General features: G+C 42.4%; 3 protein-coding genes across 14 annotated transcripts in view; 2 read left to right on the top strand and 1 right to left on the bottom strand.

The window, feature by feature from the left end:
- LOC307014197 (uncharacterized protein) overlaps positions 1-18627 on the top strand; it is a 107687-nt gene that overhangs the window by 53697 nt on the left and 35363 nt on the right. The gene's annotated exons all lie outside the window — the stretch shown is intronic.
- Positions 1875-8282, bottom strand: LOC307014198 (zinc finger MYM-type protein 1-like). 5 transcript variants are annotated; one of them, XM_079642009.1, is made up of 8 exons: positions 6947-8278; positions 6639-6727; positions 3597-6178; positions 3344-3428; positions 3068-3177; positions 2855-2980; positions 2636-2709; positions 1875-2340 (listed from the first exon to the last, which is right to left on the bottom strand). In XM_079642009.1, the coding sequence occupies exon 3, from the start codon at positions 5582-5584 to the stop codon at positions 4652-4654; it is 933 nt and encodes a 310-aa protein (XP_079498135.1). In that variant the 5' UTR covers positions 5585-6178; positions 6639-6727; positions 6947-8278; the 3' UTR covers positions 1875-2340; positions 2636-2709; positions 2855-2980; positions 3068-3177; positions 3344-3428; positions 3597-4651. The 5 variants fall into 5 exon arrangements, 4 of the variants coding, with proteins under 4 accessions (XP_079498135.1, XP_079498137.1, XP_079498138.1 ...); XM_079642011.1 differs by lacking the exon at positions 2636-2709; XM_079642012.1 differs by lacking the exon at positions 3068-3177.
- Positions 15337-17016, top strand: LOC307014295 (uncharacterized protein; the record flags this gene model as incomplete). Its single annotated transcript, XM_079642167.1, has 3 exons — positions 15337-15377; positions 15912-16834; positions 16939-17016. The coding sequence occupies exons 2-3, from the start codon at positions 16040-16042 to the stop codon at positions 17014-17016; spliced, it is 873 nt and encodes a 290-aa protein (XP_079498293.1). The 5' UTR covers positions 15337-15377; positions 15912-16039.

Raw genomic sequence — 18627 nt, 5'->3', positions numbered from 1 at the left:
GACATCACGGTGATATCCTTCGGCTTGTTGGCCCTAAAAGCTGAAACAAAAGAGAGGTATAAAGAAACACCAAAAGAAAAATCTTAAAATAATACATTTAAAAACTACAACAAAATAAACAAGCAAACAAAAACATCTCGTTTATAGTTTATTATCTTTCTGTCTTGCAAAGGATATTTCACTTTACCAGGAAGCACAGAGTTGGTTAGGTATTCTGTTTCTATGTAGTAAATAAGATAAGACGTACTTTATTAATCCCAATTTGCAGCAGCATAAAACAAAACAAGGCATTGCACATAATAACAAATTAAAAGAGTAGAAATAAACAATTCTAAAATATAAACATCTCAAAAAAGAAATAGAAATAAACCAGCATTACAGAGTAAGACAAATGTACAGATAACTATGAAGCCTTCTTTAGACTATCTGTATTTGGATTTTAGTTCAATCAGGAGAGACGTGATGTATGGAATACATGTTTATTATCGGGTCACATTATATAAATGAAACATAATGATGACAGTTTACAACAAGTGAATGAAATGGTGTTTGTCGATTAGGCCCAGGTTTTGTAGGATGTCATTCGGGAAGGGAAGAACCGTTTCCGATGAACCCCCCCGGGTCTAGACACTGGTGGTGGTGATAAGTGGTTAGGTCCGGTTGGAAAGGAGAAGGTTGGGCTTGGCCCTGAGTTGGAAGCAGGAGGCGAAGGGGTGGAGGAGGGTTGCGCGTTGACACCTGGAAGACAGCTGATGGAAAAGGGGAGAGCATATATAGAGGGATTAACAGGTGCGATGATTAGGCTTGTGAACGGAGGGAAGTGATAGGTTAGCTGAGGAGTGGCGCTCCCTATCATTTAGTGAAGGGAGCGAGTATTGCCATGACGCGCAATACAAAGTGATAGGTCTTCCTGCCTGAACTTGCGCTGAGCTTCATTTCAATCAGGAGAGATGTGATGTATGGAATACATGTTTATTATCGGGTCACATTATATAAATGAAACATAATGATGACAGTTTATAACAAGTGAATGAAATGGTGTTTGTCGATTAGGTCCAGGTTTTGTAGGATGTCATTCGGGAAGGGAAGAACCGTTTCCGATGAACCCCCAAAAGAAATGAAAGTATGAAGTACTGAACGTGATGAAATCTTACCTTGTGGGATGCAGTGGAAATCTGGATGAAATGAGAGGTTAATACATGTGGGGATTTAGACATACTGATGCCTCCTAGGGATCCTCCCTGGACGTACAGGGCTTCCTGGACGTACAGGGCATCCTGGACATACAGGGCGTCCTGGACATACAGGGCTTCCCGGACGAACGGGGCATCCCGGACGAACGGGGCATCCCGGACGAACGGGGCATCCCGGACGAACGGGGCATCCTGGCTTCGCAGGGACACATTTTATACAGACCCAAAGGTTACAACCTGGACGTACAGGGTTAGACATGCAAGAATAAACATGAGCCGCGGGGCGAATATACGTGCTGACATGCTAAGAACCACCACCAGTTATATGCATACGTACCAATTTGAAGGTTGGAGAGACCTTTGGATAGCCAGCACGGCACTGGGGTTCGGACGAATGTAGGATGAGAAGCGGTTGTTGTAGGGAAGAGGAACAATTACCTTGATTGCGGCAGGTTTGCTGCACCTATCCTGAACGAGCCCTGAAAATTTCAGGGGTGGACTGGGACAAAAATTCAGCCCTGGCATTTTCTGTCCAGACCAGCCCACTACATTATCAGCGGACACTACATAGAAGTCCACTAAACTTGCGGCATCTTCTCTCATGCATACTACAAAGGAGAGTCATATTCCTTGATAGCAGTTAACAAATGAAGCACTTAACTATGAACTCAAGGACTAAAATTGACAGCTATATCAATCAATCTTTATTCATTATAGTGTCAAATCACAACAGAAGTTATGTCATGACTAGGGGTGGGACGAGACTAACGGGAAGAACCCTTATGCTACCCTTTCAGTTTTTAGTCTGTGACTGTGAAAATCTTTTGGTGTAAGCCCAGTATTAGTTAAAACCAGACTCGGACAATAATAACAAAAAAATATCCTGACAAATAATCTAAATAGAAACATATTACAGACAGTAGCAGCATTAGAGCTGAAACTCACTCACTCATTATGAAACCATAAATAGAGAATTGGAAAAAAAAAATATATATATATATATACATAGCTGTGTGAAAAGTCTAAGACATGGGTTACAGGTCTGAATAGATATGCATTCTCATATACGTGTATGTGCACAAGTATGTATTGCTCTATACTTCCTCGTCCGCAGCCAGCCAGCTCCACTCCTCACCAAATTCGTGACCTGCAAGAAACAGCAAACAGAACTTGTACTCAGTATCTGTGTACTGACAAATATATGTAGCCATGTAGCCTTTTTGTGACGTAGTGACACTTAGTGAACAAATGTATCTGTCATGAAGGATGACTTAAGTCTCAAAAGAGCCCTAAGGCCTACCTGCATAACTGTTAATTGAACTTAAAAGATATGCAGATGTTTGAAATTAAAACCATCAATATGAAAATCTTCAGCCAGGAAATAATCATAATCAAACCTTTTGTTTCAATCTGAGACAAAACAAGTTGCATAATAAACTCACAAAGTCAAGACGAAGCTCTCAGATATGATCTATGACTCAAGTATCAAGAAGAACTTCTAGCAGGTCAGGAAAACCTGTTTGACAGGAGATAATGGCAGCAGAGAATATAAAGAGACATTTATGAATTACCAATTGTCATTTTATCACACATATAGTATGTTTCTTCACATAAACCTTTAAACATAACCTTTAAACATACACATATTGCATTCCTCTCACCACATGAAATAAGCTCAGGAACCTAAAAGTGGCCCAGTGAATGATGGAGGAGACAAAGCAGGTCCTCAAAAGGGGACAGAGGGAAAACAACTTCTTAGGCTGTCATATATAGATAGGGTGGTCCACCTAAAAGAGACATGGAAACATTATTAAGTCTCTCATCATCACAAATCAAGTATGAATTCATATAACATTATAAGACACATGACATACTCAAAAAATCATAGACTTCTCAAAAAGTGGTGAAGTGGTAAGGGAGCAAATCCTTGAAAATGGACGGAGGGGGAACAACTCCTCAAGCTCTCACATGTCAAGTGGTCAACCTGAGAGGGAATTGGATACATTATTAAGTCTGAAAAATAAATAAAATGTTTTCCTCTGTCCTGCACCTAGAGTTGAAAACTTTTGTGATGTGCGTTTCTTTCAAAACTTTTTTAAAATTGTGAAGTATGAATTTATACAACATTAAAAAATACATGATTAACTTACCAAATTCTAACAGTGGTCCCAAATGAGAGAACAAGTCCACCTATAGAACAGAGGGAGAACGACTCCTCAAATATATCAGAACAACCTGTAATGGAGAATAATTGATAATTTAGTGTACATGATCACACCATTAAGGATCAACACATAAGCACAATACAACTTCTGAAAAGCATCATTAAAATGACAAATAATGAATTACTACATCCATAATGTGTGATGTGTGATAATAACAATAATATTAAATATTTCTCGCCTTATCAGTGGAGCAGCTTTTTAAGCAGCTTACTCTTCTCTGCAAGTCTGTCTATCACAGAGTCAGAGTCCAAGGACATGAGGATGTCTTTCTCTGTGGCCATCAACATAAATGCCTCCAATTTATCAGATGAGAGGGTGCTTCTGAGTCTGTTTTTAATAAACTTCAAAATTGAAAATGTGCGCTCACAAGCCACCTGTGTGAGGGATAATGTAAGCAGGTATTTATAAGCAAGGCCTAGGACAGGGTATGCATCTGTTAGCATGTTGAAACGGCGAAGTGTCTGGTAGCAGCACAGAGGGCATTCTTTGCAGGAGCAACAGCTTATGGGAGTTATCTCAACCTCTTCTGTGTTGTCCTCCTCACCACCTGATCCATCTTCTACTGTTCTTGCTTTGTACTCTGCCAATGGGGATGCCTTCAGCCTGTTCCACTGGAGTGCAAAGCTTTTCAACTCGGCCTGCATATTTTCCTTGGTTGCTCTGCTGTCAAATCTTTGCAAGCACTTGCTTAAGTCTTGGAGGGCAGACTGGGGAAGAGCACTGGTGCAGAGCTGAGGGAAGTTTCTGGGATCCAGACATGCCAAGTCCATGCTGTGTCCATGATCCGGTTATGCACATTCACCTCATAGGATTTTTCTGCATCATCCAGGGTCTCATCCTGAGCCATCTCTCCAGGCAAGACTTTCTTCATCCTCCTCCTCTTTTGTGGCAGTGTGGCTTCCACTTCAATGTCCGTGTCATCTCTCTCTTGGATTTCTGTGTTTGTCCAGTTGACAAATGTGTCTGCTGCTTTTTTTACAGATTCAAAATCTCTTCCCAAGCTTTTCAGCGTATCCTGTGTCGATGCCACCATGCTGTGAGCAGAGAGGATGTCCAATCCTGCCGTCTGAAGGTATTTAGACAATGGAGAGGTATGTTCAAATATGCGGAGGAAGATTTGAGCCGTCAAGATCGTCTCATACTTGAGCAATGACTGCATATCCTCTGGCCATGACACGGATACATGGTTTCACTGTTGCCTGTTTCTGTATAGCTGATAATGTCAACAGCACATCAACGTACAGAACCATCTTCCGGTTTTCCAAAGGAGCCAAACACCTTCTTCAGGGCCTCATGCTTGGCCCACCAGCGTGTCTCGCCAATAGGAGCAAGGCGTCTACGTCTCTTGTTTCGGCCTGACTCTTCCCACACATTCATCCTTTTATATGACTCTTTGATGAATACCGCAATGCCATTGAGGAGCGCAAACAGGGACCCACTCTCAATAACAATCTGGGTTGTGTTTGCAAGCACCAGATTTAGTACATGTGCGTAGCACCATACATGCACCTGGTTTGGAGATTGTGCAGACAATAGTGAGGAGAATCCTTTGTATTGGCCTTGCATGTTTGATGCCCCATCAGTCGCATTTCCAATGCACATGGTCTTGCTGAGGCCCATTTTGTCCAGAACTTCTGACAGCATGTTGACAAAGGCCTGTCCAGTGGATGAACTGCACTTCAGCACTGCAACAAGCCTCTCATGAACAACATCAGTAACATACCTCATAATTATAGAGCATTGATCCTGAGAGGTGATGTCCTGTGTTGTTTCCAGCTGCACTGAAAACATTCCTGCTTTCTTGATATCACTGGAGATGTTTTTTTTAATCAGATGGTGAATTGCATCTATCATTGAGTTGACTGTGGTTTTGGAGAGTAAAGTTACAAGAGAACCTCTGCCTCTCGTGCCACCAGACAAATGCAACTTTTTGCTGTTCTCAATGCAGCTGTCCAGGTGCTCTTTTAAACAGAAATCATACTTCCCCAGTAGAAGTATGAGTTCCAAGAAATTACCATGATCAAATGTGTGGTCTTCCAGAGTATATGCTGCCTCATTTTCTGACCTCCTGTATGCAAGCCCCCTCTTCCCAAGAACCTTGATGACATCTATGATGCGCTCCAAAACCTGCCGTCTCTTTCTGACCTGCTCTCTGTGCGCCGACATCTGACTGCCACCAAACACACTGCTGATATCAGCACTGGTGGATTTCAAGAGTTAAGCTTCAGCACAGTTTCTGTGTCCACTGCTTCTCTCATGCTCCTCTGTGCGCTGGTGTATATGCCTCCAATCTGACATTCCACTGATGAACAGACTGCTATCAGTTCTCTTACCGAATGCCATGCAGATGAAACAATACAGCATGTGACGCTCTGGACAGTACGTCAGGCACCTTCTACTGGTGCCGTCTCTGCTACAGAACACTTTCTGCACCACTGGATTGCTACTTTTTTGCTGAGGATGGTAATTTAAAAATGACTGGAGATTTCTCTAATCAGGTTGTGAAAAAAAATCTGTTATTTGACTGGCACACTCATAGCTCTCAACAGCTGTTTCCCTCTCAGGTGATCCTGTCTTTGGGCTGACACACTCCTCACTCTCTCCAGCCTTTTCCCTCTCAGGTGATCCTGTCTTTGGGCTGACATACTCCTCACTCTCTACAGCCTTTTCCCTCTCAGGTGGTGCAGTCTTTGGGCTACCTGAATTGGTCTGGCTCTCTCCCTGAACTGACCAGCTGGACTTGCCCTGAACCTGTCTGGGCTGGACATAGGGAAAGCATTTATCATTGATGGGGAAATAACTCAAAACCACAGAATAATGTACAAGATAAAAGATTAGTTCATATTGAACGAAACATTCGCGAGCGTAACAACACTAGTGGCTTTGCCATGTTTTCATTATGACACTTAGTGTTTTCCAATGCAAAAAAGTCAGATCTTTGTGACAAAACCTGAAAATGCTCAAGACAGCACTATACACAGCCATTTGAAAACTACAGTAAAACACATTTACACAGAAATTAAAGTTACACACAAATTATGAAATAGTTATCACCTCAGTAAACAATAAATGAATTGAAAGATTACAATACATTTAATGGCAAATATTGCAAATTAATCTAATTATTTCCTATAGGTTTACTTATATTTTGTGCTAAAATTCAAAGTATCTCATCTGTATTTACAATACAGCTTGATTCTGCAGCTTCATCTCTACTTACAGCTCGTTGGTCCATGTGAACGTTTACTGTTGCTATGACTACAAGAAACCGCTGACGTTAGCAGCTCTTAGCTAGCCTAGCTAAATCATCTGAAAAATAAAAACCCATATCACAATTCGGCATATTTAAACAAAATCAACCACAACTACCAACAATCACAGCCCTTCAACTCTGGGCTAATATGTTGTCACAAGTAGGACTATGCAGTTAATTAGGTCACATCACATTCAATGTAAAAACATTTTCTACTTTTTTTTGGACATGTCTCAAAATTTTTGCCTAGCCAGCCCCAGGCTAACGTTACTTACCATGTATGCCTCCACTCGCTCGTCTCCCGGCGCAGCAGCACCTGCTGGGGCGGTGACCACGGCACCAAATAGGTCCGTCAATTTGGAATATTTAGCAGCCTCCACCTCCAGAGACTACAGCTTTTTAAGTCGCAGTTTTTCAGCGCCACCCGGGCGTTTCTTCTGCTTATCCATTTTCAGCTCAGCAGCAGCCCGTCCCGCGACTCCCACCCATGCCATGAGGTCCCGCCCCACCCTGGTTTGTGTTGTGATCGACAGCACTGTCAGTGCTCTCTGAGCCTGTCAGCCCATGATTGATTGACAATGACAAACAATAGACCAATAATATGTGTCGATGCTGGCAACACACTGCTAGCCCTCTGTAGCCAATTGGCCGGCCCAATTGGAGGGAATTTAGAGGGGAAAAAAAGAAAATAAAAAAAACATTGGCCGGCCCACATTGGGTCAACGGCCCACCGGGACGATGCCCGGTATGCCCGATGGCCAGTTCACCCCTGCCTGAAATGCTCTTAAGACACCACCACCAGTTATATGCATGTATACCAGAGGTAAGCTGGAGAGATCTTGGATAGCCGGCACGAGCCGATGCCCGGCGAAGAGGGAGATGTAGACAATGTAATGCGGCTGTTAGCTTGAGTACAATGATGCATCAATATCATACCCTGCTTAACATAAGCCATGTGAGCATGAAACCAAATATATGAGTGCAATATGAGCAGCATGAAATAATATTTGCTTAGGTAAATGCTGAGACATGACCCATGATATAGGCAGGGCTCAACGCTAACTTTTAAAAGTGGTTGCCAGGCTGGCAACCAGGCATCCACTTTTGGTTGCCAACTGAAAATACGGTTGCCCTTTTTTTTTGATACCTTATATTTTAAATAATTAAGATGCTATACAGTTATACATCAACTTAATAATGAACATGTGACACAAGAATGTTCAAATGCTTTACAATAAGTAATTAACGCACTTATTTGAACCTAAGTGGTAGTAAACTTGTCCACCCTCAATTGCTGGTATACAAAATACCAGTAGTGCTGCTGTTGTCCTGTCTTCATAGATCCCTCACAAATGAATTGAGCGAGTCACCAGTTTCTTGATCATCCGTTGTCTCCCTTTCAAATGTGGGTTTTTTCTTGACCTTTGTGCTGACCCCCACCATAGACCCATTGCCCCTTCAGCATTGAAGTCTTGGATTGGCCAGACTAATACATTTCTAATGTTAAATAAATGAAAACCATTCATAGTTAAACATTTGATATTAATTATTGATGCTGTAAATTACCTTTAATATGTCTAACTATATTTAAAATGTGTTACCTTTTTATAGAAGTGATTATAATTTAATGCAATCATTTTCTATGGTAAAGTTTCGTTTTGAACTTTTATTTTGGTAGTAATAAGATCGGGACTCTTATTTTGAAGGAACTTTTACCGGAAGTGAATGGAAAACATTCCTCTTTGTTTTTCGTTCGGGTTTTACCTTACGGTACGTCTACACTACAGGCATCAAAAAATGCTTTCAACGCTTCGCCCATTCACTTGAATGGGGTGACGTAGAAGATTTTGAATCTTCGCCGAACTGCATTGTGGGGAGCATGGCATGGCTTTGCAAGCATCACGAGCATCTATCGGCATCAAAAGTTGAACAATGTTCAACTTTTGAGGCTCGATGCTTGGCATCAGCCAATCAAATTCCGTTTATGCAAATCCCGCCAGTGCAAGCTCAGCCAATCCAACCGCGTGCAAGCTGGGAGAGCCAGACCGCAGTTCATTTCCTCATATTCCAAACGAGATATTACGGTAGCAAATCACCCGGTTCTTTACGACCGGAACTATTTACCGGGATACAAACCGGAGGAACCAGGCATGGAGGGAGGTGGCAGAGACAGTGGGTGAAACTGATAGTTTTTTCGCCTGTTTGGAGAGTTTATATCCAGTTTACTTCGTTTTAACATTGCTATTGCTCTGTATGTCGGGGGCGGGAGATTCATGTGATTGGTTGCTCGCAAAAAATCGCCAAGCTTCAGACACGCCCAGCTTCAAGATTTTTTCATGCCTGTAGTGTAGATGGGCCGTTACGCTCCATCAGTTGAATCACTTTGAACATTCATTGGAGAAGTTGAGGTGTTGGCTGAACTTTTTATCACACAGTCAAGCAACTTATTTTTGCTTCGCCATTTTGTTGTAAAACAAACACACGGCGCACCGCGCACGCGAGTAAACGTGCATCGCTTTCTGGCTCCGTAATCACGCCAATGCACGTGCAATTTAAGTATCAGGTTCCGACTGGTCACAACAATTAAATATCACTCTTAAAAACGAATATGAACATTTATCTATTTTGGGGTGCACGTTTTGCTGTCCTTATTTCTTATGTTAAAAACTGGTTGCCACTGATGGCAACCAAAGTCCAAGAAGTGGTTGACATTTTCCAAATAGTTGCCAATGGCAACCTGGCAACCGTTACTGTCGAGCCCTGGTATAGGACTAGCTTAATTAGCAGTTTAATTACGCCACGGTGAGACGTAGATGCTGATGTGCTGGTTGGGTGATTAGACTGTCTTCTATCATCTTACATGAGCTTCTCTTTCTCCCTGAAAGAAACCCCCCAAAACCACGGATGGGCAGCATCCGTGGCTGTGTTGAAGCTTGAAACAGCGGTACTTACTGAGCATTGTGACGGGTAGTAGTTACCCGAACTGCATAACTCCATGCTGTAACGCGTTACACCCGTTACGTATTGCGCCGAGGCTTCGGAGCGTGTGTCGAGTAATCCCCGAATCTTTTTGTGAAGCATGTATCGAGGCTTTTATCGTTTTGGGCCAGTGACGTCATCGATGACAAACGAACCTCGCTGCCTGTCGATACCACGTGACTGCTTCGGGAAGCGATTCGGATCATTTGAACCGTTGAGCCACAACACTCATAATACCCATGGATGTATAACAAGAACCATATTACCCCTCCTGTACCTGGGTCCGCTGGTGACACGATGGAATTAAAAGAGCTCAGACCCTCACTTATATAGAGGTCGGAAAATGTCATAAGTATAAATAGATACAAGCATAAATAAATGTAGGAATAAAACATGAATAAATAAATGAATAAATGCAGATTAGATATATCCAGTGTTTTTGGGTAGATTCAGCGTGTGGGCTGTGGCTCAGCTGGAAAGCAGCCGACCCACGACCGCGGGGTTTGCTTATAGAAGCTACAGCTAAATGAGATAATGCAGTTAATAAATGTATTATTGTTTAGCCTTCTCAGGCTACAACGTGGTTAAGTTTATGAATAATATTAAGGAATACGAATCCCTCTTTGCAATGTTTACCAGCCTCCTATAGGCTTTTGAATCACAATCGTTCAACTGGAATGAAAACAATATTGTTAACATGAAAATAGGATTTTATGTTCGTTGTTTAGAGTTATTCTAAGGCTTTACTCATTGGGAACTCGGTATGAGATAGAGCACAACTGTTGAGATTTCCAATTTGCCTGTTTTACACGCTTTGACCAACAGGGGGTTTATGTTCAAATGAAGCCCATGATGAAGCCTCATGAGATGAACCCTTTGCGAACCAATTGGCTGGAAAGCTTCAAAGCTTCATAAGGCTTCATCTCGCCATCACTACCTGCTTGCCACCTAAGACGCACTTAGAGACCAGTACTGCTACTGAGCCGGGAGGAGAAGTAGCTTCGATGAGATGTAGCTTGAGCCCTGCCTGCCTGCGAGAGAGGTTGTGGTTGAAGCCGGAAGTGGGTGAAGCTTCGCAAGCGATGAGGGCCCGTTCCGCGTGAAGGCCGGAAGCGCCGCATTTGAGCGGCCCTGATGCCAGTGATGCCCTCTCAAGAGACTGAAGGCGTGTGTCAATTGTTTGCCTGAAGTAGCCCATTTCCATTAAGCCGGAGAAACTTCCGTGGAGCCCAGCATCCTTGTCTTTTTCTTCCGCATCCGGGTTTGCGGGGTGGCCGGCTAGAACCGCTAGCCAACTGGGGAACGCCGCCTGTAGCTTAATCCGCAAGACTGCGGAGCTGATGAATATATACCCGGAGCTGGGATGAAGCCCTGCTGCTGCTTGCGCGTTGACACCTGGAAGACAGCTGATGGAAAAGGGGAGAGCATATATAGAGGGATTAACAGGTGCGATGATTAGGCTTGTGAACGGAGGGAAGTGATTGGTTAGCTGAGGAGTGGCGCTCCCTATCATTTAGTGAAGGGAGCGAGTATTGCCATGACGCGCAATACAAAGTGATAGGTCTTCCTGCCTGAACTTGCGCTGAGCTTCATTAGTATTCATCAGTTTTTCCATTGAAGTTTGTACTTTCGGTAGTTGAGTCTTTAGGACTGGCCAAAAAATGGGTGGGCAATCCGCGGGCTCTTGAGCCCTCTGCATCGGATGTCTGAAGCTTTGACAACAAATTAATTAGAAAGAAATAACAGCTATATTTCTTCTTTATGGCACTGGACATTTTTAAATGACTATTTATCTTAGTTTGAAGTGAGTCCTGAGTTTCAGAGCCATGGCCTTGGAAAACTGACCAGGGATAAATCAATACAAAGAAAAGTAAACGTATAGGAACAAATGTTTAATCCTGCATTTATTCCTCTGCTTTTACTGCCAATAATGCTGACTTAATTATGCTTAATATATTGAGAAATGGGCCGCCATATAGCTCACCTGGTAGAGCTTGCGGCCCATAGGGACTCAGTTTAGTGCTGTCATTTTATTGAACGTGTTTGATTGGAACATGTAAGAAAAAAGTTAACTAATGACTGATAACATAATTCTCCCTGTAGAACTTTCAGGTCTGTATTTGTTTAGTGTTTGATCATACAATCTAATAAACAAATTCAATAACAGTATTTCTCATCAGCAAATGTTTGTGCAATCACTTTATTTAAAGTATTTGAATGTAACTTTTTAAGACAATTGATTGAGAATAGAGGAACAATCTGTAAAATCTTTAAGGACAATTCCTGTAAATTAACTACTTTTGCACTTTATTTCAGTTAATATATTTTACTTTAATTTTATGGTGTTTATTCAACACACTCTCACTCCCTAAGCGTCCAGGAGCGACGCTTGGTCAGGGTCCTGTGGCGTGCAGTTGGGACGCGCCGAGGCTCCTTCAGCTTCATAAACGGACGCAAAGAGCTTTCAACTGATTGCAATGTATTCCCATCGGCGGCGGTATTTGACGCTCATGGAAGCAACACATCGGTCCATGTCGGCGGCATTTAAAGGCAATGTGAGCATCCATTCCCATTGGATAACGGAGAATTGTACACCAGGAAGTAAGTATTCTCCTTACTGTCGATTGATTTGACAGTGATAACTGCACTACTCATCAACTCAAAAACACCAGATTATCCTTGTTAATGTTGAGATCTTCATATTAGGTTGAATAATTAAAACTAAAGTTAGTTATAATCAAATATAGTCAATTATATTCTTGTATAACCCACAATGAAAATGTTTCATGTGTTATGATTTGCTATATTTACAATGTCAACGAAGTGGTTTGTTAAGTTGAGTGTAAGGCCTGTAATGGTTTATGGATGTCACTGATAAGAGAAGAGGCAGTTTATTCTCTCTCCCCTCACAGCAGTACACAGGGAGGGGGGCTCCTGATTTAAGGAGAAATACATTGAGGCCCCAAAAAGGTGGTTATGTCATAGCCGAGAATAATATTTTGCAAGTCCTGTAGAGTAGGGGACATGTCCTTTTTACACAAACATGGGAAGGTGTGTCTTATGCCATAGCCATAGAATATGTCACTGACGGAGAGGGAGCAAACGAGAGAGAGAGAGAGGGGGGGGGGGGGGGGTTCCCCTGGTATACTCTCTCCCGGTAAAGCTCTCTCCCTGAGAGCTGGGTTTTTGTTCTCGGTAAGGTTCTCTCAAACTTGGTAAATATCTCTTGAATTACTGGGTTGAATGAGTGGAATGAATTGATATGTGTTTGTGAGTATTAGTACCCGCCACCTGTGAGGATCTTCCTCCGAATTCTTGCGGAATATAGGTATGTGTTTGTGAATGTTAGTACCCGCCATCTGTCGGAAATCAGGAGTGTGTTTGTGAGTTTTAGTACCCGCCACCTGTGAGGATCTTCCTCCGAATTCATGCGGAATATAGGTATGTGTTTGTGAATGTTAGTCCCGCCACCTGTCAGAATATAGGTATGGAATTGATGTGAAAGATTTGGTGAATGAAAGTTTGAATGTGCTTTTTAATATCACAGGTCTTTTATGAGGTAAGACCTTTACATTCTATAAAAATCACAACTGAATTGGGCAGTTGAAGTTACAATTTATGGTAAAAAATGTAAAACTGTGAATTAAAGTTCCATATTAGAACATGATCACAGCATGGTTTAGTATGATTATAATGTTGTAAAGAGAGAGAAGGTAAAAACCCTGTATAAGTTTGGACCTATTTTTCTTCAAATAAACCGATCCCACCTTTTGGACTGGGACAACTTAAAAGACATCTGCGCTCTCCTCTCCTGCTTCAAATGTAAGATTGCACACTGCCACACTCACACTTAGGTAGGACCACACCTCATTTACTGATATCAAAATCCTTTGGGATCGCTTAAACAGATTTAAGAGAGTTGTCTGAATTGAAACAGCAGTTAATTGAACCGGGTTATTCAGGAGTTAATAGAGGTGAGACCTTGCTGACGTTGGTGGATCTGAGCGAAGCAATAAACTTACATAGACTCAATAACTTTGGTTAGGTTAATTAGTAGGTCTGAGTAATTTGACGGAATAAATTATCAGCTCCTCCCGACTCTTACATTGACATCGATAGGTTTTGATAGGTTTTGTTAAGTATTACTTTGTAATAGCACCCTTACTTCATGTTTAATGGTACGTCCCATTGTGACGTTATAAGCATGATAAGCGCGGAGCGCTATATGTCTCATTTTGATTACGCAGCACTGCCATGCTGGTTCATGTCCCTGAATAAATGGATTAGAGAAGAAAAATGACTGTGCATACTTTATTAATTTAACAGATTTTAATTGTGTACAATGCTTTTGTGTTTTTCCCCTTCAACTCTGAGAAACAACTTGTTTTCTCTGAAATGTGGAGCGCCAAAGAGACTACACTTCCCACAATCCAGCTATTGTTGTGACGTCGCCTGTCCGCTTTGACAAACCTTGTGATAAGTCAACAAGCTCTGTGATTGGATGAAACCTAAATTCATACAAAAAAAGTCTAACCCTGGGTCCTTCTCAGGTCGATTATTTTCATTTCTTCGCACCTCAGTCCTTGGTATCACCGGAAGTTGATTTGTCTGCGCCATCTTGAATACCGTCCCATGGTGCTTATTTCTGCCGGAGGACCGAGGATCGAGGAGCGATAATGGAGGAGCGATAATCGAGGAATCACCAGACCATCCTCCGATAAAATCCACAGATACTCGCCCCGACCCCTTACTGTGTATCGCTCACTGATTGGACGATGCAGTGCATGCACTGATCTGATGCTTCTTGACCAAGCGGCAAACTCTGGGGAACAGCCGGGACGCCAATACGCAAGTGCCACACACTGCAGTTCATCTAGTGGCCAGTAGGAGCAGTCTGCAGAAGGGAGCAATTTCCATAGACCCCCATGTTAAATTGCCCAACTTTACAGCATAAAATAAATATGTTTACATCGTGGTTCAAAAAAACCATATTCTCTGTATAGTTAGATCCCCCCTTCATGAATATGGATTGGGGGGTTGAATTATTCTCAACTCATCTGTTTAATTAATATTAAGCCTTAAAGTTATGCATATATTAGGGCGTGGTCACATTGAGTGACAGCTCTGTCAAGTGACTGCTGCTGCTAGCTTCTTGTCTCTCTGCTAGCTGCTCCGTGAAGCTACAGATGTAGCACTCCAGATAGGACTCACATGCAGGTGTGGACTGGCCATCTGGCATACCGGGCATCGTCCCGGTGGGCCGTTGACCCAGCGCCGTATAGCTGCGTTGACCCAATGTGGACCGGTCCGCTATGGTTTTTTTTTCTTTTCTTTTTTTTCCTCTAAATTCCCGCCAATTGGCTATAGAGGGCTAGCAGTGTGTTGCCAGCATCGACACATATTATTGGTCTATTATTTGTCATTGTCAATCAATCATGGGCTGACAGGCTCAGAGAGCCCTGACAGTGCTGTCAATCACAACACAAACCAGGGTGGGGCGGGACCTCATGCCATGCGCGGGAGTCGCGGGACGGGCTGCTGCTGAGCTGAAAATGGATAAGCAGAAAAAAACGCCCGGGTGGCGCTGAAAAACTGCGACTTAAAAAGCTGAAGTCTCTGGAGGTGGAGGCTGCTAAATATTCTAAATTGACGGACCTATTTGGTGCCGGGGTCACCGCTCCAGCAGGTGCTGCTGCGCCGGGAGACGAGCGAGTGGAGGCATAAATGGTAAGTAACGTTAGCCTGGGGCTGGCTAGGCTATATTTTTGAGACATGTCCAAAAAAAAAAGTAGAAAACGTTTTTACATTGAATGTGATGTGACCTAATTAACTGCATAGTCCTACTTGTGACAACATATTAGCCCAGAGTTGAAGGGCTGTGAATGTTTGTAGTTGTGGTTGATTTTGTTTAAATATGCCGAATTGTGATATTATGGGTCATTATTTTTCAGATGATTTAGCTAGGCTAGCTAAGAGCTGCTAACGTCAGCGGTTTCTTGTTGCCATAGCAACAGTAAACGTTCACATGGACCAACGAGCTGTAAGTAGAGATGAAGCTGCAGAATCAAGCTGTATTGTAAATACAGATGAGATACTTTGAATTTTAGCACAAAATACAAGTAAACCTATAGGAAATAATTACATTAATTTGCAATATTTGCCATTGAATTTATTGTAATCTTTCAATTCATTTATTGTTTACTGAGGTGATAACTATTTCATAATTTGTGTGTAACTTTCATTTCTGTGTAAATGTGTCAGTTCAGGGAGAGAGCCAGACCAATTCAGGCAGCCCAAAGACTGCACCACCACCACCAGTGGTGCAGAAAGTGTTCTGTAGCAGAGACGGCACCAGTAGAAGGTGGCTGACGTACTGTCCAGAGCGTCACATGCTGTATTGTTTCATCTGCATGGCATTCGGTAAGAGAACTGATAGCAGTCTGTTCATCAGTGGAATGTCAGATTGGAGGCATATACACCATGTATGGTGCTACGCACATGTACTAAATCTGGTGCTTGCAAACACAACCCAGATTTGTATTGAGAGTGGGTCCCTGTTTGCGCTCCTCAATGGCATTGCGGTATTCATCAAAGAGTCATATAAAAGGATGAATGTGTGGGAAGAGTCAGGCCGAAACAAGAGACGTAGACGCCTTGCTCCTATTGGCGAGACACGCTGGTGGGCCAAGCATGAGGCCCTGAAGAAGGTGTTTGGCTCCTTTGGAAAACCGGAAGATGGTCTGTACGTTGATGTGCTGTTGACATTATCAGCTATACAGAAACAGGCAACAGTGAAACCATGTATCCGTGTCATGGCCAGAGGATATGCAGAGTCATTGCTCAAGTATGAGACGATCTTGACGGCTCAAATCTTCCACCGCATATTTGAACATACCTCTCCATTGTCTAAATACCTTCAGACGGAAGGATTAGACATTCTCTCTGCTCACAGAATGGTGGCATCGACACAGGATACGCTGAAAAGCTTGGGAAGAGATTTAGAATCTGTAAAAAAAGCAGCAGACACATTTGTCAACTGGACAAACACAGAAATCCAAGAGAGAGATGACACGGACATTGAAGTGGAGGCCACACTGCCACAAAAGAGGAGGAGGATGAAGAAAGTCTTGCCTGGAGAGATGGCTCAGGATGAGACCCTGGATGATGCAGAAAAATCCTATGAGGTGAATGTGCATAACCGGATCATGGACACAACAATTGAAGCCATTCATAGGCGCTTTTTAACACACGGAAATCTATATGCTGACTTGGCATGTCTGGATCCCAGAAACTTCCCTCAGCTCTGCACCAGTGCTCTTCCCCAGTCTGCCCTTCAAGACTTAAGCAAGTGCTTGCGAGGATTTGACAGCAGGGCAACCAAGGAAAATATGCAGGCCGAGTTGAAAAGCTTTGCACTCCAGCTGAACAGGCTGAAGGCATCCCCATTGGCAGACTACAAAGCAAGAACAGTAGAAGATGGATCAGGTGGTGAGGAGGACAACAAAGAAGAGGTTGAGATAACTCCCATAAGCTGTTGCTCCTGCAAAGAATGCCCTCTGTGCTGCTACCAGATACTTCGCCATTTCAACATGCTAACAGATGCATACCCTGCCCTAGGCCTTGCTTATAAATACCTGCTTACATTATCCCTCACACAGGTGGCTTGTGAGCGCACATTTTCAATTTTGAAGTTTATTAAAAACAGACTCAGAAGCACCCTCTCATCTGATAAATTGGAGGCATTTATGTTGATGTCCACAGAGAAAGACATCCTCATGTCCTTGGACTCTGACTCTGTGATAGACAGACTTGCAGAGAAGAGTGAGCTGCTTAAAAAGCTGCTCCACTGATAAGGCGAGAAATATTTAATATTATTGTTATTATCACACATCACACATTATGGATGTATTAATTCATTATTTATCATTTTAATGATGCTTTTCAGAAGTTGTATTGTGCTTCTGTGTTGATCCTTAATGGTGTGATCATGTACACTAAATTATCAATTATTCTCCATTACAGGTTGTTCTGATATATTTGAGGAGTCGTTCTCCCTCTGTTCTATATGTGGACTTGTTCTCTCATTTGGGACCACTGTTAGAATTTGGTAAGTTTATCATGTATTTTTTAATGTTGTATAAATTCATACTTCATCATTTTAAAGAAGTTTTGAAAGAAACGCACATCCCAAAAGTTTTCAACTTTAGGTGCAGGACAGAGGAAAACATTTTATTTATTTTTCAGACTTAATAATGTATCCAATTCCCTCTCAGGTTGACCACTTGACATGTGAGAGCTTGAGGAGTTGTTCCTCCTCCGTTCATGTTCGAGGACTTGCTCTCTCTCTGCGTCCACTCTCTACCTTCACTGCACCAAAGTTTGGCTGTTGAGTCTCCTCTAGTATGGTGAGTTTATCATTTTTTATGTTTTATGAAATCATACTTAATTTGTGATGATTAGAGACTTAATAATGTATCCAATTCCCTCTCAGGTTGACCACTTGACATGTGAGAGCTTGAAGAGTTGTTCCCCCTCCGTCCATTTTCAAGGATTTGCTCCCTTACTTCCTCCACTTCACCACTTTTTGGCTACTGAGAAGTCTATGATTTGTTGAGTATGTCATGTGTCTTATAATGTCATTTGAATTCATACTTGATTTGTGATGATGAGAGACTTAATAATGCTTCCATGTCTCTTTTAGGTGGACCACCCGATATATGAGAGCCTAAGGAGTTGTTTTCCCTCAGTCCCCTTTTGAGGACCTGCTTCGTCTCCTCCATCATTCACTGGGACACTTTTGGGTTCCTGAGCTTATTTCATGTGGTGAGAGGAATGCAATATGTGTATGTTTAAAGGTTTGTGTGAAGAAACATACTATATGTGTGATAAAATGACAATTGGTAATTCATAAATGTCTCTTTATATTCTCTGCTACCATTATCTCCTGTCAAACAGGTTTTCCTGACCTGCTAGAAGT

Source organism: Notothenia rossii (assembly GCF_949606895.1).
Source record: "Notothenia rossii genome assembly, chromosome: 8".
In the NCBI taxonomy this organism is placed as follows: domain Eukaryota; kingdom Metazoa; phylum Chordata; class Actinopteri; order Perciformes; family Nototheniidae; genus Notothenia; species Notothenia rossii.
Note: the sequence above shows the minus strand (reverse complement) of the source record. Positions and strands in the feature narration are given on the sequence as shown.

Bases quoted from the DNA above. Each gene is read 5' to 3' on its own strand.
- LOC307014198 (XM_079642009.1), bottom strand. From the start codon at position 5,584: ATGTCGGCGCACAGAGAGCAGGTCAGAAAGAGACGGCAGGTTTTGGAG.